General features: G+C 38.0%; 1 protein-coding gene and 1 pseudogene across 1 annotated transcript; both read right to left on the bottom strand.

Annotated features, from left to right (window-relative positions):
• Nucleotides 1-220: 220 nt before the first annotated feature.
• LOC113142810 (extracellular calcium-sensing receptor-like) lies at nucleotides 221-3,648 on the bottom strand. Its single transcript, XM_026328094.1, has 6 exons — nucleotides 3,470-3,648; nucleotides 2,963-3,260; nucleotides 2,028-2,822; nucleotides 1,633-1,860; nucleotides 1,431-1,554; nucleotides 221-1,134 (listed from the first exon to the last, which is right to left on the bottom strand). The coding sequence occupies exons 1-6, from the start codon at nucleotides 3,616-3,618 to the stop codon at nucleotides 221-223; spliced, it is 2,508 nt and encodes an 835-aa protein (XP_026183879.1). The 5' UTR covers nucleotides 3,619-3,648.
• Nucleotides 3,649-7,473: 3,825 nt separating this feature from the next.
• LOC113134284 (extracellular calcium-sensing receptor-like) lies at nucleotides 7,474-10,535 on the bottom strand (annotated as a pseudogene).
• Nucleotides 10,536-13,443: the final 2,908 nt, after the last annotated feature.

Here is a 13,443-nt window from a genome sequence, read left to right as displayed (position 1 = left end):
TAGGTTAAATGATGTCTAGTATATTGTACACCATTTGTTTTTCACAAATGAAAGTATATAAAAAGTGGAACTACTGTAATAAATATAAGAAATTAAATGACAGTAAGTATTTGTGAATATATGTATATATGATATGTGATATTTGTATAAATGACTGCTTGAACACATTTTCATGCTAAAACTAGAAGGAGACTGCTTTTGTTATTCCTTTCTTGATGTTTCATAATGATTTTGAAGTTCCTCTACCCATCATATTCTGTCTTGTATTCTTCTCAGGTTTCAGTAAGATAATATAACATTTTGGAATGAATGTACAAATGAGAAGTCCAAAACTAGAGGCCAGAATAGCAAATATCTCTACAGCAACACTGAACTTCCCAGGAGAGCTGACATACGCTGGAATAAAAGTGATCCAAACTGCACAGAATATCAGCATGCTGAAGGTGATAAACTTGGCCTCATTAAAGTTATCAGGCAATTTCCGAGCAAGAAAAGCGAGAATAAAACATAAGACAGCCAGCAGACCTATGTACCCAAGTACAGCCCAAAAGCCTAGAGCTGAGCCCAGGGCACACTCTAAGATGATTTTGTCCTTGAATTGCTTAAAATTCTTAAATGGAAAAGGAGGAGAAATTGATAACCAGAGAATACAAATAACAACCTGTATGAGAGTGAAGGCCAGGACACTGAGTCTCTGTTGTACAGGCCCAAACCATTTCATGACATTACTACCTGGAAGTGTAGCCCTGAAGGCCATTAACACCACCATAGTTTTCCCCAGAACACAAGAGATACAGAGGACGAAGGTGATGCCGAATGCTGTGTGTCTCAGCATGCAGGACCAGTCAGAGGGCCGGCCGATGAAGGTCAGAGAACACAAGAAACACAGAGTCAAGGAGAAGAGCAGCAGGAAGCTCAGCTCAGAGTTGTTGGCCCTGACAATAGGAGATTTTCTGTGTCTAAAGAAAATGACTGCAACACCAACAGTCATGCATGTCCCAAATAAGGATGCTGCAGTGAGCAACACTCCCATAATTTCTTCATATGATAGAAACTCTGCCTCCTTCTTCACACAGGCATCTCTTCTCTCATTTGACCAGAATTCAGGTTGACATCTCACACAGGTGATAGAGTCTGAAACATCACAAGAAAGCAGGAGTCAATCCAGGTGCTCAGTAGATTTATCTCGTGTCAAGCTACATGACATCATCATCAATCATCAATACAGACACTGCAATAATTTCATTCACATGTGCAATGGATTGGCTTTTAAAGATGGGACATTTCTGGAAGATTATGTTTCTGCTGCATATGAATTGTACTGCAATATACAGTTCAGAAGTTTCTTATTCTTTCTATGTCATCTATATTAAATGATAGACCAAATAACAGAAACACTTCTCTGAACCTCACATTAAAGTTTACCAGACCTGTGGTGTTGCTTATTTCTCCCTCTGCACATCTTATACAGTCATAGCAGCAGACAGGTTTTCCTTTCTGGAGAACCTTGCGAGTTCCTGGGGGACATTTCTCACTGCAAACTGACACAGGCACCTGTATGATACAGTAACAAGAATACAATTAGGATCATTATTCTGTAATAACGTATTACAATCATCATATTGACTTTACCTGTTTAGAGTTCTGTGCCCACACTAAGGAATTATTTTGCAGCTTCAGCTGTTTGTCTGCAGGTAAAGATGCATCATAAAGACCAACTGTGACAAAGTCCACAATGCCATTTTCTGTTGGCTGCCAGTTTATAATTTCATACTTTGCCGGTGGCTCTCCATTCTGATTAAAGTAAACCTCATCTCCTTCCTTGGTTTTGAAATGAACATCTTTTATGTGTTGTAAAATCTAAAAAGATATTTAGTATAATGAATTATTATAAACACATACATGTGGGCCTGTTTTTTTCTACATTATAACGGACATATTTCACCATTTTTTTTAATTAGCTTTTTTTTAATTACCTATAAGTATAATTAACATCCATACACTTTTATATTTAATGTAAAACTCACCGTTAATGGATCTAGCTGCCCCTTGTACTGACATGTTTTATTACAGCCAAGAATACTATGAAGTGCATGAGCCACAGCATAAACTCCTTTATAGACATTGTTAAATATAGGCATCAGTGACATATCAGTGAAGCCATTTTGCACTCCAGTCAGATCTTCATGTCCAGTACATTCTCTCTCATTTCCTGTTGATGACTCTGATTGCTTAAACTTACAGCTAAATAATGTCTCCCAGAGCTCAGTAAATATTTCATGACCAGATGAATTGAGTGGCTTCACCTTTAATATAAACTCTCTCATGCCACTGACATGGGCTTTGGGCAAGGACAGGCCTATGGCACCATCCAGAATGTGATGTCTGTCTGTTTCTGCTGTTTGGGAATCAAGGATCCATCCCTCACTTCCAACCCACTGGTATCCAGTCATATTGTTTTTAGACAACTCATGTATTAGCACATCCATATCCAAGTATGAGAGAAAAGCTACAATCACCTTGGAGGATGAAGCCTTGATAATGTCAATTATCTTTCTTATTTTATCTGGTGGATCTGTTCTAAAGAAGGATACAGAATACTCCAGACAGATGCCCAGCTGCTGTGCAGTTTCTGTGAATGTAGCCATGCCATTATTACCATAATCATCATTAGTTCTAATGGCTCCAACCCAAGTCCACCCAAAGTGCTTGACCAACTGGGCCAGGGCCCTGCTCTGATAGTAGTCACTGGGTATTGTTCTGAGGAAGGATGGGTACTTGGTTTTGTCATTCAGACAAGCACAGGTGGCAAAGTGGCTGATCTAAAAGAAAAAAGAGATTACCTCCTAAGACCAAATAATAAAACATATACACAGTGACATTTTCTCTGAACAACTGGGAAAATTCCAAGTTTTAAGTAATTTTTTACAATTGCAGTCACATATTTACCAACCATACCCACCACTGGGATGTAAAAGGGTCCAATGACAGTAGCTATGGCCATGCAAGGAGAGGAAGAGGCCTCTCCTATAATGGCCTGTACTTGTGCAGGTTTAGTACATTGTTCCTCAGATGGTGCAGAAACAGCCTCATTACCATTAGCCAAGGCCAGTCCAACCCTCACACTTCTGGCAACAGCGCCACATGTATCATACATCTTATAGCCCAAAGAGATGCCAGGTAGTAGGTCTGTGCTGTTATTAATCTCCTCAATGGCAAAAATCATAGCCTGAGCACACTGGAACTCTCTGAAATTTAAACTTGATGCAGATATTTTAGTGTTCAGGTAGTACTTAGAAACAATATAATAGAAAATAATTCAATTATTCTAAATACAACAGGGATTATCTTATTTTTATACAGTTAAATATTTTAATTTCTAACTCAGTTAGATATATATGTTTTCTTTGTTGTGTGTATATCTACTTTCACTTAGAAATTTTAAATACATTTCAAATTTTTAGTTTACCTGATGCATTCCAGTGGCAGTGGTTTGAGTCTGAACGTATCCTGTCTTTCTTTCCAGCTGCTGTGGAAAGAAAAGATTCCCCCCAGAATAATAACCCCATCCTTAGAAAACTGGGGGTTCTCCGGATCCTCTCTCACATGGCAAACCATGTCTTCAGCCTGAGAGAAAGACACTGCCAATAATAGTTGCAGAAATACGCAGCCCCACTCTGGCCACCTTTGTGTGTCTGTCATAATGTCTGAGAGAGCTAAACCACTGGGTGGCATCATGTGCATCTCAATGTGAGTTTAAACACTGCACCGATATTTATACATTTTGTATCAATATAAATAAATATAAAAGTGATGTCTCATCTCTGTGGACATTTGAATTTAGGAAAGATTTGGGAGGTGGCCAAACAAAAAAAAAATTCTCCAAAGCTGTCCTCCATATCATATGGAATAAATACATACACACACATATATATATATATATATATATATATATATATATATATATATATATATATAGATGTATGTATTTATTCCATATATATATATATATATATATATATATATATATATATACATATACATATACATTGCAGATTTTAAGCTGCAGATAATACAATTTGCAGCTGAAACATAACATGTTGCTTCACCTTCACTGTGATTTTGGAATAGTTTTTTTACATTACTTGACATGAATGAATCAATGTGATAAGGTGTTTCTGCTCGTTATTATCCCTGGTCTACCTTATTCATAGGCTAATTTAGACTATAATTAGTATAATTAAAAATTTTACTTATACATACAAGCAACCTAATGTTGCTGCTATATTTGACTTTCTACTCAAGGCCATTTTTGCTAAAAGTGACTAATATTCTGGTGCAACTTAAAGTCCAGAAAATACCATAACTGATCCAGGAGTTGTGAAAGATAGAATAACATATACCCTTTTTTGAATGTGAAATACAGGTCACTATTGGTCATATGGAAACACATTCATTTTAGACTTAGGTGAAGCAAATAAAATTCCTGTTTAGACTTTACTGATATAGCTGCTTTTATTATCAGTCCATGCTATACAATCAATTGTACAGCTTGATTTACACAATTATATAAACAACTTCCCATGACATCGAGTTTGCTCTTTGCAACAAGTTTTCCTATATGAAACATAAAGACCAGTGGACCAGTAGACCAACCTTGTGTCCAAGACACACCAAGGAGAAAGCCGCTTGGGGTTAGGTTAATTGATGACTCTGAATTATTATTATTTATTTGCTGAATGACATCATTATAGTAATCTCAACATCATTACAGTAATCTCATACATTTAATTATTAACTGACAAAAACTACTAATAGTCCATACTTTTGAAAAAAAAAAATATATATATATATATATATACATAATTTATTAACGCAGCCCTACTGAACACAGATCTTTTCAAGTCTTGCATTATTTTCATTTATTTTATTATGTTTTATCATGGGTTTTTTTCTCAGGTTGATATAAGACAATAATATTGTTTTGTCATTTTTGGTCCATAGATTTCCCATTTTCTTGCAGACTCCTCTCTGTGCTCTTGGTAAACATTGGACCACCAATGCATCAGAGAAAAAGGAACTGGTATAGACACAAATGAGTGTGACAAAGTCTTACACACTTCATGTGACAAGATACATGCTGCACATTGTACACTTTCAATACAGACAAGCATATGGTGTTACATCAATGTCAAAACTAAAGGGCACTAATATAAGCCTTCACATTTTAACAATTTGCAAGTGCAAATATCTAACTTGTGAGTGCAAATATCTCAGTTCTGAGCACATGTGAAACTTGCAAACACGGAAAGAAGAGCTGCACACTGTGCTTCCATCATCTTATAACATTAATTCTTTAACAGTATTTCTCCTAAAAGTTGTGTATGGTATGGTGACTCTATAGGCTATTCTAATTTTCTCTCTGTCTTTGATGTAGAGTTTAGCAGAAATTTGATTTGCTAAAACATGCTAGCGCAACCTAAAGTTAATTTATCTGTGAAGATTCTGTCGTTCACGAAAGGTTATCTAGAGGTTAAGTCATGGCAACTGGACTTGCCATGAAACAAAAAAACAAAAACAAAAAAAACTGAAAATCCACTTCCATGACTCAACCTCTAGATAGAGTTAATTTAGTATTATATACCTGGATAAGGAAATGAAGCAGTTAGCTCTAAAGGCTGTTGTGAAATGAATTTGCACTATACGATGCCTTAAAAGGCATTTGGACACAGCTCTGTGTACTCAGAATAAACATGATTTCAACCAAATTAACTTCACTATTAGAGTCAGAAGAAAACAAAATAGAAGATATAACAAAATGGGGTAACTATTAGAGCTAGCTGCAAAGGTTTGTTGAATTCTGTTCCTCCATTAAGATGTGTTTCTGTTTTATTAATGCACCTTTACTGATTAAGCTTGTGATCAACTGCTCAGTATCATTAAGTTAATCACTGTGGGATTACTTAGTTATATTTTAATCATTATGTACATATTACAATTTCCTTGATACAGACATGTCGACATCTCCTTATTCAGTTTAGCTAATCAAACATCATGTTATTAAATAATGTCTACATCTGAGCATCTGAGGTAGTGATAAAATTATCATTAGCTTATAGAATATCCACAGTTTGACTATTAAGTAATTAATGTTACCATAAGAGAAAGGAAAGTGTTAAATTAATCTACATCCCAACATTAATCCTCAGTCTCAGTCTTGGTTTTTGGGAGAATTTGGCATGATGTATAGTCAATCACAAAAGCAGGAGTCATGAGCCAATAGTATTTGATAACAGAAACAGCCATAAGCCCACCCCCAAATTGTCAAAACTAGCCCCCATGTCATGTTACGTCAAGTACAAAAATGTCAGTCCAGCACAGAGAGCAGCCAAGGAAAAACCAATGCAGCCAAAGATAACTATAAAATTGAGAAGGAAAAGAAACATTTGAGAAGGAACAAATAGAGTTTCAACATGATATTATGATAAACATACATTCATCTCTTCTTTCTTTGCTAGATAATTTCAGATTTGATTTGTAACAGCAAGGGAGATATTTGCACATGCAAATTATTACAATGTGCAGGTTTATTTTGTTCACCATGTATTTTATAGTGCTCTAATTTTGACATTAATGTATTGCCATACTAGTTCTTACACGTCAAGTGTAGCATGTGCAAAGCACAATGCATATGTTGAGCATCTCAAAAACATGTGTACAAGGTGCTTGCAATGTAGGTAAGTGGTAGACAAAAATTACATTGCCTTGTGACAATAAGCCACCGCACCCTTGCTTCTTGACTCACCATTGTGCCACACCTTTAGGTAACCACATGTTTAGACCCTTTGACTGTAGATTTGTAGGAGCATTTCCTGAAATATGGCCTTGGAAGCAGATGATTTGCTACAGATTAAACCGTTAATATGACTGTTTAAAAATTAATAACTAATAAATCAATAAAGAAGGGTCCCACATTCCATGGCGTTTCTGTGTGGGGCCTACATGTTCCCTTTGGTCTGCGTTGGTTTTCTCTGGCTGCTCTCACTTCCTACTGTGGGTCAGTATATGCAGATCAATTTAAATGATGTCTAGTATATTGGTTTTGTTTTTCTTACTTCTGCAGTCATCGGACCTCAGTAATTTAAAACTTCAGTCTAAGAAGATGTAGATTTTATTCAAACTGCACTTAATGTTATGAAAGCACAAATGAATTAGATTATAAGCTTGTGCATTTGATTCTACATCTTATACTGTTACATATAAGGCATATTCTGTATATATATTATCTGATAGGAATGTTGCACTGTATTTGTATGTCACAAACGAAAGTATATAAAGAGTGAAACTACTGTAATAGCACAATAAATGTCAGTAAGTATAGGTGAATATATGTAGGTTTCTACTTGACAGCTTGAATAAATGTTTATGTAAAAACTAGAAGGAGACTGCCTTTGTTATTCCTTTCTTGGTGTTTCATAATAATTTTGGAGTTGCCCTCCCCATCATATTCTTTTTTGTATTCTGCTCAGGTTTCAGTAAGACAATATAACATTTTGGAATGAAAGTACAAATGAGCAGTCCAAAACTGGAGGCCAGAATAGCAAATATCTCTACAGCAACACTGAACTTCCCAGGAGAGCTGACATACGCTGGAATAAAAGTGATCCAAACTGCACAGAATATCAGCATGCTGAAGGTGATAAACTTGGCTTCATTAAAGTTATCAGGCAATTTCCGGGCCAGAAAAGCAAGAATAAAACATAAGATGGCCAGAAGACCTATGTACCCAAGTACAGCCCAAAAGCCTAGAGCTGAGCCCAGGGCACACTCTAAGATGATTTTGTCCTTGAATTGCTTGAAATTCTTAAATGGAAAAGGAGGAGAAATTGATAACCAGAGAATACATATAACAACCTGTATGAGAGTGAAGGCCAGGACACTGAGTCTCTGTTGTACAGGCCCAAACCATTTCATGACATTACTACCTGGAAGTGTAGCCCTGAAGGCCATTAACACCACCATAGTTTTCCCCAGAACACAAGAGATACAGAGGACGAAGGTGATGCCGAATGCTGTGTGTCTCAGCATGCAGGACCAGTCAGAGGGCCGGCCGATGAAGGTCAGAGAACACAGGAAACACAGAGTCAAGGAGAAGAGCAGCAGGAAGCTCAGCTCAGAGTTGTTGGCCCTGACAATAGGAGATTTTCTGTGTCTAAAGAAAATGACTGCAACACCAACAGTCATGCATGTCCCAAATAAGGATGTTGCAGTGAGCAACACTCCCATAATTTCTTCATATGATAGAAACTCTGCCTCCTTCTTCACACAGGCATCTCTTCTCTCATTTGACCAGAATTCAGGTTGACATCTCACACAGGTGACAGAGTCTGAAACATGACAAGAAAGCAGGAGTCAAACCAGGTGCTCAGTAGCTTTATCTTGAGACATTATGATTCATTATTTGTTTTGATCCTAAAGTTAAAATGTTATATATTTTTGATGGATGAACTTTCTAATACTTTTCTGAACCTCACGTTAAATGTTACTAGACCTGTGGTGTTGCTTATTTCTCCCTCTGCACATCTTATACAGTCATAGCATCAGACAGGTTTTCCTTTCTGGAGAACCTTGCGAGTTCCTGAGGGACATTTCTCACTGCAAACTGACACAGGCACCTGTATGATACAGTAACAAGAATACAATTAGGATCATTATTTTGTAATAAAGTATTACAATCATCATATTGACTTTACCTGTTTAGAGTTCTGTGCCCACACTAAGGAATTATTTTGCAGCTTCAGATGTTTGTCTGCAGGTAAAGATGCATCATAAAGACCAACTGTGACAAAGTCCACAAAGCCATTTTCTTTCGGCTGCCAGTTTATAATTTCATATTTTGCAGGTGGCTCTCCATTCTGATTAAAGTAAACCTCATCTCCTTCCTTAGTTTTGAAATTAATCTTTTTTATGTGTTGAAAAATCTAAAAAAGATATTTGGTATAATTTATTATGAAGCATGTCACCAATAATTTGTTTGTAATTAGTGATACTTAATTTTACTAAAAGTAGGCTTACATACATTTAATGTGGAACTCACCGTTAATGGATCTAGCTGCACCTTGTACTGACATGTTTTATTACAGCCAAGAATACTATGAAGTGCATGAGCCACAGCATAAACTCCTTTATAGACATTGTTAAATATAGGCATCAGTGACATATCAGTGAAGCCATTTTGCACTCCAGTCAGATCTTCATGTCCAGTACATTCTCTCTCATTTCCTGTTGATGACTCTGATTGCTTAAACTTACAGCTAAATAATGTCTCCCAAAACTCAGTAAATATTTCATGACCAGATGAATTGAGTGGCTTCACATTTAATATAAACTCTCTCATGCCACTGACATGTGCTTTGGGGATGGACAATCCTATGGCACCATCCAGAATGTGATGTCTGTCTGTTTCTGCTGTTTGGGAATCAAAGATCCACCCCTCACTGCCAACCCACTGGTATCCAGTCATATTGTGTTTCGACATTTCGTGTTTTAGCACATCCATATCCAAGTATGAGAGAAAAGCTACAATCACCTTGGAGGTTGAAGCCTTGATAATGTCAATTATCTTTCTTATTTTATCTGGTGAATCTGTTCTAAAGAAAGGTACAGAATACTCCAGACAGATGCCCAGCTGCTGTGCAGTTTCTGTGAATGTAGCCATGCCATTATTACCATAATCATCATTAGTTCTAATGGCTCCAACCCAAGTCCACCCAAAGTGCTTGACCAACTGGGCCAGGGCTCTGCTCTGATAGTAGTCACTGGGTATTGTTCTGAGGAAGGATGGGTACTTGGTTTTGTCACTGAGACAAGCACAGGTGGCAAAGTGGCTGATCTGAAAGAAAAAAAAAGATTATATCCTAAAATAAAGCAATAAAACATTAACACAGTGACATTTGTTAAAATTTTTAACAACAGCAATTACTGCTTTATCAATTTTACTCACCACTGGGATATAAAAGGGTCCAATGACAGTAGCTATGGCCATGCAAGGAGAGGACGAGGCCTCTCCTATAATGGCCTGTACTTGTGCAGGTTTAGTACATTGTTCTTCAGATGGTGCAGAAACAGCCTCATTACCATTAGCCAAGGCCAGTGCAGCCCTCACACTTCTGGCAACAGAGCCACATGTATCATACATCTTATAGCCCAGAGAGATGCCAGGTAGTAGGTCTGTGCTGTTATTAATCTCCTCAACGGCAAAAATCATAGCCTGGGCAAACTGGAACCCTCTGAAATTTAAACTTGATGCAAATTGTTTTTTAAATAGTTATAATACAAACAGAAACAACTGAGTAATAAAGTAAAGTATTTATTAATATTACAGCAAGAGGAAACAATTTCATTTCCAAATTGTACTAATAAAAATCTATTTGATCAACTTTTTTTACACCTATTTACATCTATCTAGTTTTAACTCTAAATAATTCCTATGTTGCAGTTTACCTGATGCATTCCAGTGGCAGTGGTTTGCTCATGTAAGTATTCTGTCTGTTTTTCCAGCTGCTGTGAAAAGAAAAAATTCCCCCCAGTATAACAATTCCATCTTTGGAAAGGTGGGGATTCTCAGGATCTCCTCTCTGCCTGCACACTGGCTCCTTTGCCTCAGAAAAAGACACTACCAGCAGCAGCTGTAGAAGTGCCCATCCCCTCTCTGGCCCCCTCTGTATGGATGTCATACTCTCTAAGAGAGCATCACATGTAACAATGTAAATCACAATCTTACACTGGTATTTATACATTTTGGATCGTCATAAAAAATAAAGCAAGGCAAGATTATTTAATCTCTGTGGACCTCAAGGTGAGATGAGAACTAAAAATCAAAGTAAAAAAAGACAAACAAACAAGGCTGTAGCATTTTTTACAATATCTTTGCTGTATTTATAATAAGATTAGGATGTTACATTTTACTCTTCTGGACAGAGATCTTGGATAGTGTTCCTGTAAACTGATGGAGCTACTCCCCCAGTTTGGGGTCACAGTCTGAATACAACAGTGACCACAATTGCATACATTTACAAATACATTCTTGTCCCCCTGCTTGTCCACCACTACTATATCTGGTTATTTAGTCAGTACCACTCTATCTGTCCTTGGCATTTCCACAGGATCTAATTCTGGTCATTTTCAACCACCTTTGGGGGCATTTCCCATTTTGATCTTGAGACTTCCAGCTCATACTCTGCACAGATGTTTCTGCATACAATCCACTTGGTTGTGGCGTTCCATGTACCCTTTACTTGCTAGCATCTTATATTCCAATGTTTTGAGCTGGATTGTCTGCATCGGAGTTCCTACCTAGTGTGGAAGACTGCAGCTTCTATTGATCTTGTACTTAGAACTTGTTCCAGGTGCAGGAATCAGTTCAGTGGCTCAGCAGCAGGGAGAACCTTGCACGAGGAGATGACTGGTTATGTCTGGGTCCATTAGAAACTACAGAAAAAGAGTTTAAACTCAAGAGTGACCTTTGAGTTCAGATAAGAGGATGGAGATGCTTGGTAAACTTGGTAAAAGATGTGTGGGCACTTAGTACAGCAGAAGAAAGGGGAAAAGAGAGAGGCACTGGTCTAAAGCCAGAGGATTGCTTGGCGCACTCAGAGCTCTGGTCTGTGCTGGCGTACCATGGAAGAGCTGAGGAAAACTGGAGAAAATTATCGGGCTGCTGTTTCAGTGGGATAAGAGAGGCTGGACGCAGGTCCAACCAAAGCAGGTCAAAAGCAAGTCAAAATAAGAGTATTTATAATCGACAACGGTACAAACAAGGAGCTCTGTGAATCAGAAACCAAACTGGAGGGATATAGATTCGAAGCACAGGAAGCGAAGTAGGATCAGAATATGAGACTTCAATGTAGGAGGCTGGAAAGAACTACACATGGCAAGTTATAATCTGGCAGTGCTTGAAAGGAGATGACAACTTAAATGGACTGAGAGGCAGCGATAATAAGACATAGCTAAATGTGTATGAAGCATTGATTAGCATGTAAAGCCAGATGAGAAGAATGACAGGAAGTGGATTAAAAAAGTCCATCCTGGGAAACAGGTACAACTCCGACAGTAAAGACAACATTGTGAATTGAACGATGCTAGAAATGGTATGTAATATCACGGCCTTGTTGATGTGCATTCTACCACACAGCACAACTTTAGTTACCCATGACTTTAGGGCTGCTGCAGTCAGTCAGTGACACCAATTACGTTGATGCTAAAAAATGCGTTGAGGTCAATAGTTTTCATTACGCATAATCTTTATTAGCGCTTTGGTTTGTGGCCAATCCATGTTTGATTCATAACAGTCAATTCCTTAACTCAAACTGTCATGATGCACACTTTTTGACTTCCTGGTTTGGACTTTTAGTTTGAAAGGGTCATGCAGGAACTGGTTTTGTTTTATTTTGGTTCACTTTACTTTGACCTAATTAGTTAGTTGCTTCACCTGTGCCTTGTTTGTGTTTCACCCCTTTTTATACCTCAGTTCACTCATAGTTTCTTTGACAGGTGATCTGTTAAAACATTGTTTGAGAGCTGTTGAGAAAACCTATGTCCTATGCCGTGAGGGCTTAATTTTTGTCATGCTTGACGCTGCTTGTTTTTTCTGTTTTTTGGACTTTTGATCACGGAGTGCCCTTTTGTTTCCCCAGGTTTAAGTTAAGTTGTCTACCTCTTTTCATGTGTGTTTTCTGTGTTTTCAGGTCTTTTCACCATGTCTTGTGTTCTTGTCTAGCTCCCTTTGTTCATGCCTTGTTCCCTAGTGTTTGAGTTCTTGTCCATGCCTTGTTCCCCTTTCATGTTCACGTTTCCCCTTGGTCTGGTGAGTCCCCTCAGTTGTGTGTGACCCAGACCCTCATGCCTTGTTCCCCTTCTAGTTCATGTTTTGTGTTTTCCTGTAGTCTGGTGTGTCTGAACCCGTCTTGTCTTCGAGTCCTTGTAGGTGTGTGTGTCCCAGGTCCCACATCTTGTCCCCTCTGTTTTCATGTGCTCACACTTTCTGTAGTTCTTGCTCTTGTTTTGAAAACCTTGTCTCCAGTTTTCCTCTCTCCTTGTTTCTAGTTGTCATTGATTCTTCTGTTAAAGTTGTATTGTGACCTTGAGTACCAGAGTGGGCGCATTTTTGGTCCTAAATAATTTTAATCCTCAAAACGTGACAGTATCACCTGGACATCAACAAATGGACCACACCCTGTTTTTTCCATCTCCTGGTACTACCTTGCCCAGCAAGTTTTTTTTTTTTTTTTAAATTTTATTAGCCGTGTAGACAGACCCAGTCGCCGCCGCCTAGCCATCCAACCCAGAGGGCTGCCAGAAAGGTTCCCCAGTCTCCCTCACCACACCATCCAGAGCCTCCACAACCAGCTGACTTGCCGCCTCGACAATAGCAACAGAGTCGCC

Source organism: Mastacembelus armatus, chromosome 13 (genome assembly GCF_900324485.2).
Source record: "Mastacembelus armatus chromosome 13, fMasArm1.2, whole genome shotgun sequence".
In the NCBI taxonomy this organism is placed as follows: Eukaryota; Metazoa; Chordata; class Actinopteri; order Synbranchiformes; family Mastacembelidae; genus Mastacembelus; species Mastacembelus armatus.
Note: the sequence above shows the minus strand (reverse complement) of the source record. Positions and strands in the feature narration are given on the sequence as shown.

Bases quoted from the DNA above. Each gene is read 5' to 3' on its own strand.
- LOC113142810 (XM_026328094.1), bottom strand. From the start codon at position 3,618: ATGGTTTGCCATGTGAGAGAGGATCCGGAGAACCCCCAGTTTTCTAAG. The intron at 2,823-2,962 runs GTGGGTATGGTT...TTTTTCTTTTAG, and splicing joins GACCCTTTTACATCCCAGTG to ATCAGCCACTTTGCCACCTG. The intron at 1,135-1,430 runs GTCTGGTAAACT...GTGATGTTTCAG, and splicing joins AGAAATAAGCAACACCACAG to ACTCTATCACCTGTGTGAGA.